The sequence below is a fragment of the Lepus europaeus genome, chromosome 10 (genome assembly GCF_033115175.1).
Source record: "Lepus europaeus isolate LE1 chromosome 10, mLepTim1.pri, whole genome shotgun sequence".
In the NCBI taxonomy this organism is placed as follows: domain Eukaryota; kingdom Metazoa; phylum Chordata; class Mammalia; order Lagomorpha; family Leporidae; genus Lepus; species Lepus europaeus.
In genome coordinates this window covers 18755873-18773121 of record NC_084836.1, presented here as the reverse complement: position 1 = coordinate 18773121, position 17249 = coordinate 18755873, and the positions used below count along the sequence as shown (strand labels likewise).

Genomic DNA, 17249 nt, shown 5'->3' with positions numbered 1-17249 from the left:
GAAAAAAGGTGGTCGGGTCAGCACCCTGGCGCAGCGGGTTAACGCCCTGGCCTGGAGCACTGGCATCCCACATAGGCACCAGTTTGGGATCCAGCTGCTCCACTTCCGATCCAGCTCTCTGCTGTCACCTGGGAGGGCGATAGAGTATGTATGGCCCAAATCCTTGGGCCCCCGAACCCGTGTGGGAGACCTGGAAGAAGCTCCTGGCTGCTGGCTTCAGATCGGCACAGCTCCAGCCATTGCGGCCAATTGGGGGGTGAACCATAGGATGGAGGACCTCTCTCTCTCTCTGCCTCTCCTCTCTCTGTGTAACTCTGAATTTCAAATAAATAAATAAATCTTTAAAAAAGAAAAAAAGAAAAAAGGTGCTCTATATTTAATTGACAGAACCTTGTATAAACTTCTCTACAACATCTGAATTTCCACTTGTATATTATATACAAGTATAATGTATCACAATGGAATTTACTATATTAATTGAGGTTAAGTTTTCTAATATCTAATTGTTAAGTAAATGATCATCTGATTTATTCCTTAAATGCATACTATATCTAAATACAGTCATTCCTTGGTACCTATGGGGGATTGGTTCTAGGAACTCTCATTGATATAAAAATCCAGGAATGCTCAAATCCTTTATATAGAATGTTGTAGTATTTACATACAACCTATACAATCTTCCCATATACTTTAAGTCATCTGTAGATTATTTAAAATACCTAATACAATGTAAATAGCTATTTATACTATGTTGTTTAGGGAATAAAGAAAAAATGTACATGTTCAGTACAAACATAATTAAAAATATTTTTGAACTGCAGTGGTTGAATCAATAGATGCAGAACCCATGGATACACAGAGCCCACTGTAAAAGGCATCTCCCACAGGGATTCACACCACACATCTTCATTATGTTTAATGAACTGAATATAGGTACTAGAGATGGCGTAGTGTAGTGTAGCAGGTATGAGCTAGATCTCTTGGCAACAGACTGCTTGGGTTAAAATACCTTCAGCCATTTATTTAACCCACTGTGTATCTCATTTGACTCACGTATAAAGTAGGATTGATAATACAGTACTTATAGCATATGGCTGTTACAAAGATTACATGAGTAAATTTATAGAAAGCACTTACAAGTATGCAGGCCCCAGCAAACAGTAAGCATAGTTTGAATGTTAGCTATTGTCATGACCAACATCACCATGATCTAAAAAATATCCTGTAAAGAGTACCTCTAGGCAAAAAATACAGAATTCAATTATATAGGAAGTTGCTTGCTTAGTGTTGCTCTGGGACTATTTTAGTGAAGATTTTAGTTTGGATTTTATTACCCCACTGAGATACAGTAGAGATTGTCTATTTTCAGTGAACAATTTTTATTTTCTGAAATTAAAAGCAGTAAAATATGTAAAATTATACAGACGCATAAATAGGATATTGATTCAAAAAATGAGCTTCAAAAACATACTTGGAAGACAATTGGTATTTCTATTATCTGTAACTCTCACATGTGAATAGCCTAAAACTACCTAGGGATTCAGCATTCTGGAGGGGGGAGATTCAGAGTCTTCATATCTAATAAGCCCTCAGGCGATGTCCCTGCAGCTGCTCCATGAGTCATACTTTGAGTAACATGGAGTTAGATGAGACCACAGAATTATTAATTGTGCTGGGTATGATAAAAGCATTTACATAGAAGTTATAAAAGAAAATATCCAAATTTCAGAAATGGCTTATGGAATTTTGCATGGGTAAAATGACATGATGGCTGAGATTCATTTTAGCAAGTGTCCAAAAAGACAGATGAAACAATTGTGAAAAAAAATCTTAACTGGTAAATTCAGGTAGTGGGCATTTGAGTATTCATTTTTCTATTTTTGTGTATGTTTAAAAATTTTATAATCAAACATTTTAAAACTATGTTTCTCTTAAGAACTTAGATCGACTGATTTTAGTTTTTACAAACAAAGAAAATATTAACTTCAGGAAGCCCTTCAAAGTAACAAAATAAAAATAGCTAGCTTTTCTTCACCCTAGAAAAACTTTTCTCTTAAGAGTTAATAATTTTAATAAAAAGTAAACATCTTTATTTAACTTCTTCCTCCAACCTGCTAGTTAGGTTTATCAGATTCAATGAGAAGATCTGCTCATGTTTCTTGGAACTTAAATACTTACTTGTGATGGTTCTGAAGTGGCTTCAGAATGTGAATCATTTGTGACACCTAAAGGAGATACTTCAAATCTGACATCATCTAGGCCCGGGATAGAAGACAACTGAGAAAAGAAAACTAGTGTTGGTATATAAGGATAGCTTTAGGTGCATAAACACTGTAAATTTCTACATGTGTATTTTCTAATAGTTATCTTAAATTTTAAGCCTATATAAATTTTATACGTTCATAAACTCTCATCTTTAATTTTCCATATCATAAACTGAACGTAAAATATCCTGACAGATAAAATGTTTCTGAGGAATTTCTCAAAAAATTAACTTTGCTTTAATCATTCTTTTCTCCTAAATTATTTTTAAAATATCTAGATTCTTATTGTGTAAGGACTGAGAGCATGAGGCTTTGTATTCAAGTTGCCTAGGATTAAGCTCTAGTTCTACTGCTTACTAGCTGTAACACTCTGTCAAGCTCCTGAAGTCTCAGTTTGCTCACTTGTAAAGTAGGGATCAGAAAATTTGCCTTGCAAAGTTGTTTTAAAAATTTTTTGTTAAAAATACTTTGTAAGAAAAAGGGCTTTGTTACATATTTTAAGTTTAAATTGTCTGATATATGACAAAACCTGTCTTTACATTTTAATTTATAATGGCTCATTCTTTTGTCTTTAATCATTTATAACTGAATGTTACTAAAATGTTGTTTCTCATACACTAAAAAATGGGCATGCCATCAGCATTTCAATCTGAAATGGGTAAGCATTTCAACCTGAAATAATGAAGCATTCCAGGTTAAATTTGCAAGATTCATGTTAACTTTTTTTTTTTTCTGATTTAATCATGTTATCAATGATACACATTTTTCAGATATTTGGCTAACTTTAGGAATTAACTATGACCATGGAAATATTTAACTAAAGTTAATTTGTTCATATGGTAACTTAACATTTGACCTTGTACTCAACCCCATAAGAATTCCTCAAACATTAAAGTGAGTCACATACTCATAATAAAGAAGGAAAAATCAACAGTAATAAGAGCTCAAGCAGCAATATTCATTGAGAACTGTTGACAGACGGCAGTACTTAACACTGTGGCTATGGCTCAATAGTTTCAACTAGGTATGGCTGCTAGGAGAATTTTTTGAACATGTTCATGGTCAGGTGCCCTGAATTTCAAGTTAGAGAAATGTTATAAGAGAAACACAGATGCCAAAGCCCATAACTCTACATTCTGATCCTAATTCTAAAAATATTAATACAACTGTATATCCATTACTTTATAAACAGAAAAAACATAAGTACAATATGTTAAAAATGAAATCAAGAAAAACTAAATATGTCACTGTTGTTTACAAAATCTGTCAATTCCAAACAACAATCTGTTTCTCCTAGTTAACTCTTAAAGTCGATGGCAAAACATGTACTGTTCCTTTAACACCTTTAACACGCACATGTTAAACAGCTGATATTATCTCTGAATTTTGTTCTAGAGGCATCTAAAGTTTTATACAACTATTACTGTGTTATAAAATGATAAAATAATTTTGAATTTTCCATCAAATGAAGTGAACTATATAACAGTTCAATTGGTTAACATGTTATGTAGATTATTTTTTCACTAATGAAAGGAATATTAATCCATGCGTATACTTAAATAGACTCAGCTAATGTTTCATAGTAAATACCATTTCCCTGTAATTATAATAAATTAAAAAGAAAAACCCACAACATTATACCACTTTACAGATGCAAGAGATAAACTGAATTCATTCTCAAATGCATTTAAAGTATGACTGAAAAAACTGACATATGCACTGCAAAGTTTATACTGTAAATTATTCCGAAATACAAACCTTTGCATCTAAAATGTTGAGAGTTGTTTCAATTTGCTGGATACGAAGAGAAAGGTTTGCCAGTTTCTGAAAAATAAAAATTTAGAGATAAGAATAAAGTCTTTGGGGCTAGCACTGCAGCACAATGTGTTAAGTTGCTTTATGGAATGAATGTTGGCATTCCATGTTGTAGTGTAGTTTGAGTTCTAGCTGCTCTACTTTGAATCCTGCTCCCTACTAAAGATCCTGGGAAAGCAGCAGAAGATGGCCTAAGTACTTGGGTCCCTGCCACCCATGTGAGAGACCTGGATGGAGTTCCAGGCTCTTGGCTTCAGCCTGGCCCAGCCCCAGTTGTTGTGGCCATTTGGGGATTGACCAAGGGATGGACCATCTATCACCCTGACTTTCAAATAAATAAAATAAATCTTAATAAAAAAGGAACAAAGTATTTGATTAAAATAAACACTTTTTTTAAAGGTTTATTTATTTGAAAGGCAGAGTTACAGAGAGGCAGAGGTAGAGAGAGAGAGGTCTTCTATCCACTGGTTCACTCCCAGACGGCCGCAACGGCTAGAGCTGTGCTGATCTGAAGCCAGGAGCTAGGAACTTCCTCTGGGTCTCCTATGTGGGTGCAGGGGCCCAAGGACTTGGGCCATCCTCCTCCACTGCTTTCTCAAGGCCATAGCAGATAGATGGATGGGAAGTAGAGCAGCTGGGTTTCGAACCAGCGCCCATATGGGATACCGGCACTGCAGGTGGTCGCTTTATACACTATTCCACAGCGCTGGCCCCATAACACAAAATTGAAAATAAAAACAACCACAGTAAGTACTTGTCATTTTTTTAATAAACTACTGTCCTTTTTACATGATCAGGAATGTGAACTCAAATATTTAATTATCTTCATTAGAATGCTTCATGGGTATTTCATAAAATTATATTCACTGACAAGGAAAAGTCACATTTTCAGCTTTAGCAAACTCATAATTAATCAATAAGCAATCATAGAGATCAGAATATCAACTCAACTCAGGAAATCTTTGGGTCATTGCTGTACCCCCAGTTCCCAGAACAATACCGGACACTTAATAGGAGCTTAATAATTACATGTTGATGAATGAAGGAATTTTTCATTGAAAAAAATAAAAAATTGCCAAGGCAGCCAGGAACAGGATCTACCTTTGTAAATTACTTAGACGTAAGCATTCTACAGTTCATCTCAAATTCAAATGTTTCAAATTTGAAAAGTAAAAGAGTAATATAAAATATTAATATAAAATTGGAATATAAGCAACTAATTTTGAAATTAGAAAATTAGAAAGAGTATTTAAAAAGCAGAAAGAAGTAATCTACCATAAAAATCCAAGATAAACCAGAACAAAGCCATTACATGCTCTCGTTAGTCACATGATCAAATCACACACACACACACACACACACACGGGTCCTCAAAAAGTTCATGGAAATGCAAATTATGAAAAAACTATGCACAGATTTAAAAAATTTGCACCAAAATAAAATTTTATTTTAATTCCATTTTTCATGGCCTTTCTGAAGAACCCTCGTGTGTGTGTATGTGTCAGTGTGTGTATCCCCACACAGATAACATCATAAAATATGATCCATAATAACATTTATTTAAAATCTCCTAATCGTAAACATTATTATACTTAGTCACACAGTCCAAGAGCAGTTGGCCAGTTTACTACTTGGCGGATACCCAGCATTCTAACTGCTTTCTAGGTTACTATCAAGATTCTAACTAACAAGCAGGGCTTCAACATCCTAAGAAATGGTCATTTTGTCTGCAATTAGAAAGAGGATAAAACCTGAAAGCAGCCACAGAGAGGGCAGTACTTCTTTAAAGGACACTTATTTTTATTTGGGCACCTTGATATTCATAAAGCTATAATCTAAAAAGAAAACATTAGAATCTTGTTTTGATGACATCAAAGCTAAGTTTAACCTTTACTGTTACGATTTGTGCGTGTTAAGCCTTTTATATAAGCATTAATAGAGGTTAATAAAATACATTGTGGCTGGCGGTAGGCATTTGACATAGTGGTTAAGAAGCTTCTTGGGATGCCTGCATTCTATACTGAAGTGTTTAGAGTCCAAGCTCTGTTTCTAATGTGAACTTCCTTATAAAGTGCAGTTTGGGAAGCAGCAAGTGATGGCTCAAGTATTTGGGTTCCTGTCACCCTAGTAGGAGACTTGGATGGGGTTTTGGAGTCCTGGCTTCAGCCTGGGCTAGCCTTGGCTATTGTGGGCACTTGGGGAGTGAGCCAGTCAATGGAAGATCTTCATCTATTTCAGTCTCTGTCTCTCTGCTTTTCAAGCAAATAAAAAGTTTTAAAAATGTACCCAAAAAAATCAGCTCAAATGGATTAAAGCATAAGACCTGAACTACAAAACTGCTAGAAGAAAACAGGGAAAAAGCACCAAGACACTGGCATGGGCAATGATTTTCTGGATATGAACCCAAAAGAAAAGACAACAAAAGCAAAAATAGACAAATGGGCTTATATCAAACTAAAAAGTTTCTGCATGGTCAAGGAACCCATCAAAACAAACTATACAGAATGGGAAATATATTTGTAAATCATACATCTTCTAAGGGGTTAATATCCAAAATATATAAGGAGTTCTACTAACTCAATAGCAGGAAAAGATAACCCTATTAAAAAATGGGCAAAAGACTTGACATTTCTCAAAAAAAGACATACAGTCAATATTAAAAAAAATGCTCAATATCACAAATAATCAGGGAATTATAAATTAAAACCACAATGAGATATCACCTCACACTTCTAAGAAGAGTTATTATCATAAAGATGAAAAATAACAAATATTAGCACAAAGATAGAAAAAAGGGAACCTTATATACTACTGCTGTGAATGTAAATTAGTACAACCATTTTGGGAAGAAGTGTGAAGATTTCTCAAAAAAATAATAAAAAAATGGGGCTATCATATGATCTAATAATCTCACCATTGGGTATACACCCATAGGATATGAAATCAGTATGGGGAAAAGCTATCTACACTTCCATGGTCATAGCAACATTATTCACCTTAGCCAAGATATGGAACCAACCTATGTGTTCATCAAGGAATGAAGTTTTAAAGAAAATGTGGCATACATACACCATGGAGTACCATTCAGTTTTAAAAGAAATCTTGCCATCTGTGACAACATGGATGAACCTGGATAAAACTATTTTAAGTGAAATCTACCAGGCACTATGAGACAAATACCCACATGATCTTATTTATACAAGGCTGAATGTAAAAAAGGTGAACACACAGAAAGAGTAAAATAGGAGGATTGGGAGACACTGATCAAAAGATCTAAAATTTCAGTGAGACAACAGGAGGAAGTTCAACAGATCTATTATACATCATGGGGAATGTAGTTAATAACAATATATTACACTCATGAAAATTGCTGAGTAGATTTTAAAGTGTTCTCACCAAAAGAAAGGATAAATATGTGAGGTAATACATATATAATTAGACAGTTTGATTTAGCCATCCCATGATGTATACAAATACCAAAACCTCATGTACACCATAAGAACATATAACTTTTGTCAATTAAAATAATATTATCTTCCCCCTTAAGAAAAAAAAAAGAAGAGACAATGGACTGCCTTTAAACTACATGAGCTTTTGGTCAACAGACTTTTCTCTAGAGTTTCAGGAAGTATTCAGAAATGGGATACCACTAGAACAGTTGCAAGGGAAGTTGAAAGAGGAACAGAAAGGGTGAATCACAAGGCTCTCATCGTTCATAAGCCTGTCAATGAGACTCTTGTTCATTTTGATCTAGTTGTCAGAGACTCATTGCCCAGGAACTGAAAACTGGCAGGGATTACAAAGGTGAGGGGTGATCCCTGCCTCAGGGCCACACAATCAAGTTGCTTTCATAGGTGTGTTGCTTGTTTCACTTTTCTTTTTTAACCAGGACTACAGGGATGGAGCATTTGCTCCTTGCTGCTAACAGTCCTGGGATGGTTTCTGGGCCTATTAATACAAAATGCAATGAATTGAATGCCTTTCTTTATCGATTATCTATTTCATTTTCTTTTGTCTTAATGGGAAAGCAGAAGAGCAGAGAACATTTTGATAACTAGTGGCTAGCATTGCCGAATGGCAGGTTAAGCCTCTCCTTGGGATGCTGGCATCCTATATTGAATGCCAGGTTGAGTCCTGACTCCTGCACTTCCCATCTAGTTTCCTGGTAATGCGCCTGGGAAGGCAGCAGAAGATGGCCCAAGTGCACTCCCCTGCACCCATGTGGGAGACCCGATGGAGTTCCTGGCTTCAGCCTGGCCCAGACCTGGCTGTGGTGGCCATTTGGGGAGTGAACCAGCAGATGGAAGACCTCTCTCCTCCTCTGTCTCTCCTTCACTCTCTGCCACTCTGCCTTTCAAATAAATAAATAAATCTTAAAACAGTTTTCCTGTCTCCATGCAGTTTTTATTAATAAAAATGCAGCTATCACAAATTCTATTTGGTGAGGCTTTACATTTTATAAGACAGAATGTTCAACTGACTCACTTGTGAATTATCTAAGTACTATGATTTAGTTTTCTTTTTCTTTTCTTAAACCCAATTTCAAACCATGTTTCACGTGTTCCTCCCCATGTTTTCTAGTTTTTTTAAAAGACAGCTGTAACTGGGTTCTAAATCTTCACTTCTCAAGTCATTTGCAGAAAATGTTTTTACTCCTAAAATGAGATTTGACACCAAAGTTATGTTTCTGGGCTACCACCCCTTAGCCATCTCTTGGATGAAAGAATGTAAAATAATTTTATTATAAACAGAAACAATATGTACTCTCAAATATAAATCTTTGGGTAGGAGAACAAATAGCTTTGCAAATAAAAGATGGGGATTCTCTTTTGTCCTGTTTAATTACAGTAAGCTGGATTCAACTCTCGCTCAAATGTCTCTGGATCCCAAGCTAAGCCTAACAGAATCAAAGAGGATTTGCTGTGTGATGGGAGGTCACAGTAGATGAATGCAGAGACTGTAGCTCCTGTTTTCCTCCATTTGTAGAGACGGATACACTACGCCACAACCCAGTATCACAAGGACCTACCTCCTCACACACTGTAGAAAAGCGGTTGAGGAACTGTACAGTGTGCACCACAAACTGGTTAAGAAATGCCACCGTTCTTTTCTGTTGAATAGCTGGCACCTGTGTTATGTAAAAACAAACATGATTTGGCAGGAGGAACGTGGATCGCCCAATCCCTTCAGACATCATAGTGGAACATTTTGCCGTGTGATATGAATTTCTTGGACTACGAATAGTCATTAGCTTGTTTTCCTAAGCTGTGGGTGGGGTGTCACCTGCAGAAACATTCTGACGACGCGCCCTAGATTCACGAGCACGGATTTTTAGCAGGTTAAACCAACATATATAAATACACAAAACCTGGGATTAGAGAAAAGCGTGGTCAAAGGTCGCAACCAGTCTGTCTCCGGCGGGCAACGACATGGGAAGTGAGGGCTCACAGAGGACCCTCATCAACCAAGTCAACTCGGGAGGGTCCCTCTTCAAGGAAAGTGAATTGTGGCACTCAGCCTCCGAAGTCAGCAGAACAGGCGCCCAGGGCCAAGATGGGGCCTGGAGAAGTGGGGTCTCCCCGTAACCGGACGTCCCTTCCCCAGCCCCCTCCTCCCCAGACACCGGAAGTTCATCTCGGTCTTTTACAAACCTTGGTCAGGTCTATGCCCGACCCCATGAGTGGAAGCCCATCCTCATCCATCTCCTCGGCGGGCGGGGGGACCCAGGCTCACCCACACACCCCTCCCAGAAGGGCCCCGCCCAACCCGGTAATCGCGTCGCAACACCTCCTCAAGTCCCCGCCTCCGGGGCCCTTCCCACCGGAAGGAAACGCCTCCGCTCGCCAATCACAACCTCGGCTCACGGAGAGCCCGCCCACTTTCGCTCGGCATTCTGGGACGGGTAGTTCTTGGTCCGGATTGTGACGTCGCTCGGTCGGGGACTCGGGCTGCAGCCTTTCTAGCAGTTAACTTCTTGAATGTTGGGGTGAGGGGTGGGAAGCGGGGCAGGCGCGAAAAGTACGATCAAAAATTGGCCCGTTTGAAACGATCCCTACTTAGCTCTGTCTGTTGTATAAACAGTGTCATTGGTTGAACAACTTTTTTTTTTTAATCCTACTACGCACTAGGCCTGCGCAGAATACAATGATTGAGTCAGCTTGAGCCAGCATCACTGAGGAGGCTCCTGCTCTGGAGGAGGTAAGACCTGTCTCCAAAGACGTTTAACAGTGTGATAAAACCGTGGCAAATGCTGCCGGTGAGGCGTAAAATATGCAAGGTGCTGACCCGTAGCAGTGTCGTCAGAAACGCGCCCACAGTGATCTGGAAAGACCTTGCACCTGGAATTTGAATATCTTGGCCCCGATTTTGACCATGCAAAACGATTTTCCAGCTCTGCAACATGGGGCAAGTCACGTAACCAGAATTTGGAACCCAATCAAGATGGTCCCTACCTAGAGATGAAGATGAGAAATGTGTATGGTGTAGGGAAGATACACATAGCAGAGAAACAAACAAATACTGTGCAAACAAAATACTGTGAAAGTTGTGGGTGTGCAGAGAGGCACACGCAAACACTCGTGTACACCTGCAACCTCTCAGAAACAAAGTGCTGTGTCCTCTGAGGACATTGGCCAAGGCAGCTTTTTAGCACCCATGTCACATTAGGAGGATGGTAGGCAGTTTGTGGTAGACCTTTGGACAAACAAAGGCAGAGAGGTATGATGGGGTATGGTACATAAAGGAAATGCAAAATTTTTGCTTTTGGGGAAGCAGAAAGCCCCAGAAGTGGAAAAAAGTAAGAAATGAGGTGGGAAAAAAGGAGAATCTCAGTGAAGGCCAATTTTTATACTATGGTCTGTGTTGCTCTAAGTGTCTTAGAGATTTCCTGCTCTAATTATTTAGGAGTGGGTGGTACTTCTGAAAATGTACATTCCAGATAAACTATATCAAGACTTCTGCTGAATGAGTCTAGAAATCTGCATTTTAACTTGTCCCACCATCCAGAATTATGAACCAAAGGCTTGAAAATTAATCTTTTTTTAAGGTTTAACAAACTTTTATTTTGTTTTAAAAAATTAAAGAATATTTTTTTAAATTTATTTTTAAGGATACAAATTTCATGAATACAACTATAGGAATATAGTTATTCTTCCCACTACACCCACCCTCCTACTCAGAAAATTAATCTTTTTTTAAAAATTGTATTTACTGGGACCAGTGTTGTGGCATAGCGGGTTAAGCCAGTGCCTGCATGCAGGTATCCCACATGGGTACTGGTTTATGTCCAAGCCACTTCACTTCCAATCCAACTCCCTGATAATGGCCTGGGAAAAGCAGCAGAAGATGGCCCAAGTGGTTAGCCCTTTGCCGCACATGTGGAAGTCCTGGAAGAAACTCCTGGCTCCTGGCTTCAGCCTGGCCAAGCCCTGGCCATTGTGGCCATGTGGGGAGTGAACCAGCAGGTGGAAGATCCCTCCTTCTCCCTCCCTTTCAAAAAAATAAGCAAACCTTTAAATAAAAATAATAATGTATTTACTTATTTGAAAAGGAGACACACATGTAGAGAGAGAAATATCTCCCATCTGCTGGTTCACTCCACAAATGCCTGCAATAACTGTGGCTTGGGCCAGGCTGAAGCAGGGGCCAGGAACTCCATCCAGGCATCCTACATGGGTGGCAGGGACTCAACTACTTGGCACTCCTGCTACCTACCAGGATCCACATTAGAGGAGAGCTGCAATTGAGAGTAGAGCCAGCACTTGAACCTACGTGCTCCATTAGGGGACTTTGGTTTCCCAAGAAACATCTTAACTACTATGCCAAATACTCGCCTCAGAAAATTACTTCTTTTTTTTTTTTTTTAAGATTTTATTTATTTCTTTGAGAGGTAGAGTTACAGAGAGATGGACAGAAAGAAAGGTCTTCCATCCTCTGGTTCACTCCCTAAATGGCTGCAATGGTCAGAGCTGGGCCAATCCAAAGCCAGGAACCAGGAGTTTCTTCCAGGTCCCCCACATGGGTGCAGGGGCCCAGGCACTTGGACATCTTTCTGCTATTTTCCCAGGCCATTAGCAGGGAGCTGGATCAGAAGTGGAGCAGCCGGGACACAAACTGGCACTCATATAGGATGCTGGAGCTCCAGGCCTACTACAGCGCCAGCCCCTGAAAATTACTTCTATGTGTGATGGAAATCATTAAAAAATTCTGAATGTGAATGTCATGTTTCAGATTTGTTAAACTATACGGTGGGGTGGGCATTTATTTGAAAGGTAGAGAGATGGAGAGAGAGACAGAAAGACAAACATTGATAGACCTCCCATCCACAGGTTCACTCCCAAAAGGCCAGCAAAGCCAAGACTGAGTTAGGCCAAAGCCAAGAACTGGAAATTCAATCAAAGTCTCCCATGTGGATGGCAGGAATCCAATTGCCTGAGGTATTACTGCCAGGGAAATGCCTACCCCAGTATTGATATTTTGATATCCTTCCATGAGCCACAAATGTCTTTAATGACATCCAGAGTGCTGAATCCTTTCCAAAAGGTTTAGAATTTTGTCTCAGATCCATCAGAGGAATAACTCTATCTATGGAGATACAGCCTTATGAAATACATTTCTCAAACAATAAGACTTGTAGAGCAGGCGTTGTGTTGCAGCAGGTTAAACTGCCACTTGGTATACCCTCATCCCATGTTGGAGTTCTTGGAATTGAGCCCTGCCTGCACTTCCAATCCAGCTTGCTGCTAATGACACCCCGGGAAGTAGCTGATGATGGCCCAAATACCTGAGTTCATGCCACTCATGTGGTAGGCCTGGGTGCAGTTCCTGGCTCCTGATTTCTGCCTGGAATATTATGACTAGTTTGATCTTCTGTGCACACCACTAAAATTTTGTCCATGTTTGCTTTCTAATCATTCATGTATTCACTGGAGAATCTTTTAACTTTTTTCAAGAACTTTTCCTTTATGTTCACAATTTGTTTGGCATAAGAGAGCTTTTGGTCTAGCTCAGATTTTGATGTGACTTCCTCACTAAGCTTAATCATGTATAGTTTTTGATTTAAACTGAGAAACATGTGACTCTTCCTTTCACTTGAACACCTAGAGGCTGTTTGATCTAATTTCAGTATTGTTGTGCCTCAGTCAATAAGGAGGCCTGGGGGAGAGGAAGAGAGCCTGGAAAACAGCTGATTGGTGGAGCAGCCGGAACACACATACATGGATTAAATTTGCTGCCATCTTACACAGGTGCAGTTTGTGGTACCACAAAACAATTGCAACAGTGACATCAAGATCACGATCACAGTTTACTGTAATGAAAAAGTTTGAAATAAGCGAGAATGACCAAAATGTAACTCAAAGACATGGAGTACATGCTGTTTGAAAAATGGTGCCAGTAGACTTACTTGATGCATGGTTACCACAAGGCTTGATTTTGTAAAAAGCGTAGTATCTGTTAAACACAATATGATGTGCAATAAAACAAGGTAAGCCTGTAATACACTAATGCCACAACTATAAATAAGATAAACACTATGACAGTTCTAGGTAACTGCACTTATATTTTGTTTTTTTCCCCTTGAAAATATCCATACCACCTGGAATTTTTCCATTAGACTATAAATTCCTTGAAGCAAGGATTATTCTTTTTCTATGACTCCTCTGTTAGTACCAGCCACTCCTTTTAAATGGAAATTCACATTAATTTTAATCCACAGTTTTAAGGGTTTACTATGGTCCAGGCGTGGTGCCTGGCACAGATGAGCCATCCTTCTATTCATCCATCCACTTAGCAGGTATTGCCTAGATTGTGTTGGGCACTATTATAGAAGTACTGAAGATACAGCAGTGAACAAAACAGATGAAAATTCTGCCTTCAGGAAGGTAAGCAAAATAAAGAAGTAAATAAACTTATAAAAATTCTCAGAGGCCACATTGAGGGGCAGTAAAATGAAAAGAGGTGAATTGAGGTGGGCGTTGTGACACAGCAGATGAAGCTGCTGCCTCATATCAAAGTGCCTGGTGTTGAGTCCCTGCTAATCTGCTTCCAATGCAGCTTCTCGCTAATGCACCTGGGAAGGCAGAAGGTAATGGCCAAGTACTTGCATTTCTGCTACCCATGTCGGAGATCTGGATGGAGTTCTGGACCTTTGGGGAGTAAACCAGCAGATGGAAGATCTCCATCTCTTTCTCTTCCCCCTCCCCCTCTCTCTCTGTCTTCAAATAAATAAAGGAAAATAAAGAAATTTTATGATAAAGGTTCAGCTAAAGTATGCCTTGAAGTAGATCCCTAACTCAGGTTGATGAAATGAGGGGAAACTTTTTAAAGGAACTGATGCCTGAGCTTAGTTATATAGGCCTAAATGTGAAGAAGAAGAGGGGACAAAAGCATTGGGGTTTGTACCACAGAAATCTACACAGTCCAGATAAGAGCAAACCCCCACCCTGGTCCAAACACCACCTTGGTAGGAGTGATGCTCACTATTTATTCTTTCAGGATACTGCCCATCCCTGGCAAGAGCCCTACCTTTTCATCCTCCACTGCCACTCAGTGTGTTAGACTCTTAAAGTTATTCCTGGTCTCCTAAGGCATCCTTCATTACCAGACACACAGCCTCATATGGCTTCCTTACATTAATCATGTTTCTTGACCCCCTCCCAAATCCCCAGACCTTTCGTTTGGGGTTTGTGAACTTAGTCATTAGCAAAACCCTTATTTCTCAGCCTCTTCTTTGATCATGACCCTCTTCCAGCTCCACACTGACTGCTCCTTGAGGATACCATTTCTGTGCAGCCTGTAATTCTTTTCTCACCCACAGCCCTGCATTTTTAGGTTAGAAGGTGGGTATTTCTAACACTCCTCATGCCTCCCAGACCATTGACCTTTGTCCTTAAAAATACTCCACATGAAAACATTGCGGTGTAGTAACTGGTTAAGTTGCCACTTGCCACATCAGCATCCCAATATCTGAGTGTCAATTCAAGTCCCAGCTCCTCCACTTCTGCACTTGATCTTAGCCAAAAGGCTGAGAAGTGATGACCCAGCTTCCTGCTAATGTACCTCAGTAGGCAGCAGAAGATAGACCAAGTGATTTTAGTCCCTACTACCCACATGGGAGACTGAGATGGAATTCTAGGTTCCTGGCTTCAGTATGGCCCAGTCTTGGCTGTTGCCACCATTTGGGGAGTGAACCAGAGGATGGAAGCTCTATTCCCCACCTCTGTGCCACTGTGTCTCTTAAATAAAAATAAATATTTTAAAAAACTGCCCCAGAGCTCTGAGTTCTTGCTGTATGAGATTCAGAATGATGTCTTCTGACAATCGTCTACAGTCCCCTGGATTACGACTACCTACTCCTTTTTAAATATCCACAGAGATGATCTTTGTAGTACCCTGGTCTCTCAGTTCCCTCCACCCCTGTGGTCTTGTCCTTCACCCTCCTATTTTAACCCTACTTTCCCTTTTTTCTCTAACCCCTAGGACTTGTCATTGCCAATGTCTTTACCCTCCATACAATCTTTATTTGAAACACTTGCTCTCTAGCTACTAATATTTCCATATTCCAGCTCACTCACTTTGTTTCCCAGACTTTGACAATTCTTTGAGCCACCAAGGAGTCTATGTTTTCATTGTCCCTCAATTCCCTCATGGCCTTACTTCCTTTTTTAGCCATTTTAGATTCTGTGATTCATCACGATCATTTGAAAAAACAGGCCCCTCCTTCCCTTTGTCATACTTACCTGGCAAAACTTAGTAAACTAAATGTTCTGCTTTTTTTGGAACTGCTTACAATAATATACAACCTATGTTGGTTGGCCTTAAACAGGCCTTGTTTCACTTTAAATTCATATTCTCTTGGGAGTGGATCTGCACATGTTCCCACCACATTTATTTCTTACTGGCAGCCAAGTCCTTAAACTTTGCCTTCTTTTCAATTACTATGGATAAACTGTCCTTACTCCTAGCTCAGGCCAGTTTCTCTACCCGTGTTCCTGATACCATTTGTTCTTACATACAAAAGAACATTACAGCAGTAATTGTCTCCACATCAGCATTTCCCTTTTTATTGGGTTATTCCCAGCAAAATACAAACATGCTATCATTTCACCTATTTCATAAAATAAATCTCTTTACTTTGTTATCTTTCCAGCAAAACTCAAAAAGGATAATCCCCCTTCACTTTTTTCAGTTCCTTTCCTTCCCATTCTTTCTTGAAATTACAGGAACCAGCCGTACTACTTCCCATAAAAACTTGTGATTTTTATGGCCACTGGTGAGCTCTGTGATGCTAAATTCATTGATCAATTCATCTTATGCAGCTTGACCTATAAGCAACAGTTTTTTAAAGATTTGTTTATTTGTTTGAAAGTCAGAGTTACACAGAGAGGAGAGGTAGAGAGAGAGAGAGAGGTCTTCCATCTGCTGGTTGACTCCCCAACTGGCTGCAATGGCTAGAGCTGCACTGATCCGAAGCCAGGAGCCAGGAGCTTCTTCCGGGTCTCCCATGTGGGTGCAGGGGCCCAAAGACTTGGGCCATCTTCTACTGTTTTCCCAGGCCGTAGCAGAGAGCTGGATTGGAAGTGGAGATGCTGGGACTTGAACAGGCACCCATATGGGATGCCAACATTGCAGGCCACAGCTTTACCACAGCAAGAGGGCCACAGCCCTGGCTCCTCCTAGCAATCTTGGGGATGGGTGCAGACATAAGAGATTTATTTTTGTGATTGCTTTCCTGTTAGGTCCAAGTCTGTCCAAGCATCTTATATTTGGTAGTCTTAGCTGGTGTCTTCATGACTTTGCAAAGTCTCTGAGCATCACTTTCTCACTTATTTTTACCTGGACCAAGCCCTTCTTACTGGATTTGGCAATGCCATAATTCTCTGCTCATCCATCTAGACCAAGAAATCTCTTGAATTTATTTCAATAAGGGCTTTTTATATCCATTACTTTTCAGTGGCTCCTTGGAAAAGTATGGTTTTTGTTTGGTCTGGTTGTATCCTATTATTACCTCAGGTATGAAAGGCTTTGTTGCATCTTTCTATATGCTTTTCAGTAGTAGAAGTCTTCCCAGCCATCCTTAGAGCTTTCCCTGACTTGCCAAGTCTAGATGAACTGTTCTTCCAATATATGCTTTCAGAGCATGCTCTGCTTAATCTTACCTTAGTACACATT

At 39.5% G+C, this 17249-nt stretch overlaps 1 protein-coding gene and 1 long non-coding RNA gene across 6 annotated transcripts in view; one reads left to right on the top strand and one right to left on the bottom strand.

The window, feature by feature from the left end:
• The window catches only part of WASHC3 (WASH complex subunit 3), a 37896-nt gene extending 28021 nt beyond the window's left edge, over window positions 1-9875 (bottom strand). The window contains exons 1-4 of one of the 5 annotated variants that reach the window (XM_062203033.1): window positions 9731-9875; window positions 9109-9207; window positions 4023-4088; window positions 2179-2277 (exon numbers count right to left, since the gene is read on the bottom strand). In XM_062203033.1, coding sequence (XP_062059017.1) covers window positions 2179-2277; window positions 4023-4088; window positions 9109-9207; window positions 9731-9781 — 315 coding nt within the window. In that variant the 5' untranslated portion in view covers window positions 9782-9875. The remainder of the gene's footprint in view (window positions 1-2178; window positions 2278-4022; window positions 4089-9108; window positions 9208-9730) is intronic. The other 4 variants (XM_062203032.1, XM_062203036.1, XM_062203035.1 and 1 more) reach the window with 4 other exon arrangements.
• Window positions 9876-10004: 129 nt separating this feature from the next.
• LOC133768458 (uncharacterized) lies at window positions 10005-14320 on the top strand. The gene is made up of 3 exons (XR_009866971.1): window positions 10005-10065; window positions 10208-10277; window positions 14133-14320. It is a non-coding gene; the product is annotated as an uncharacterized LOC133768458 (long non-coding RNA).
• Window positions 14321-17249: the final 2929 nt, after the last annotated feature.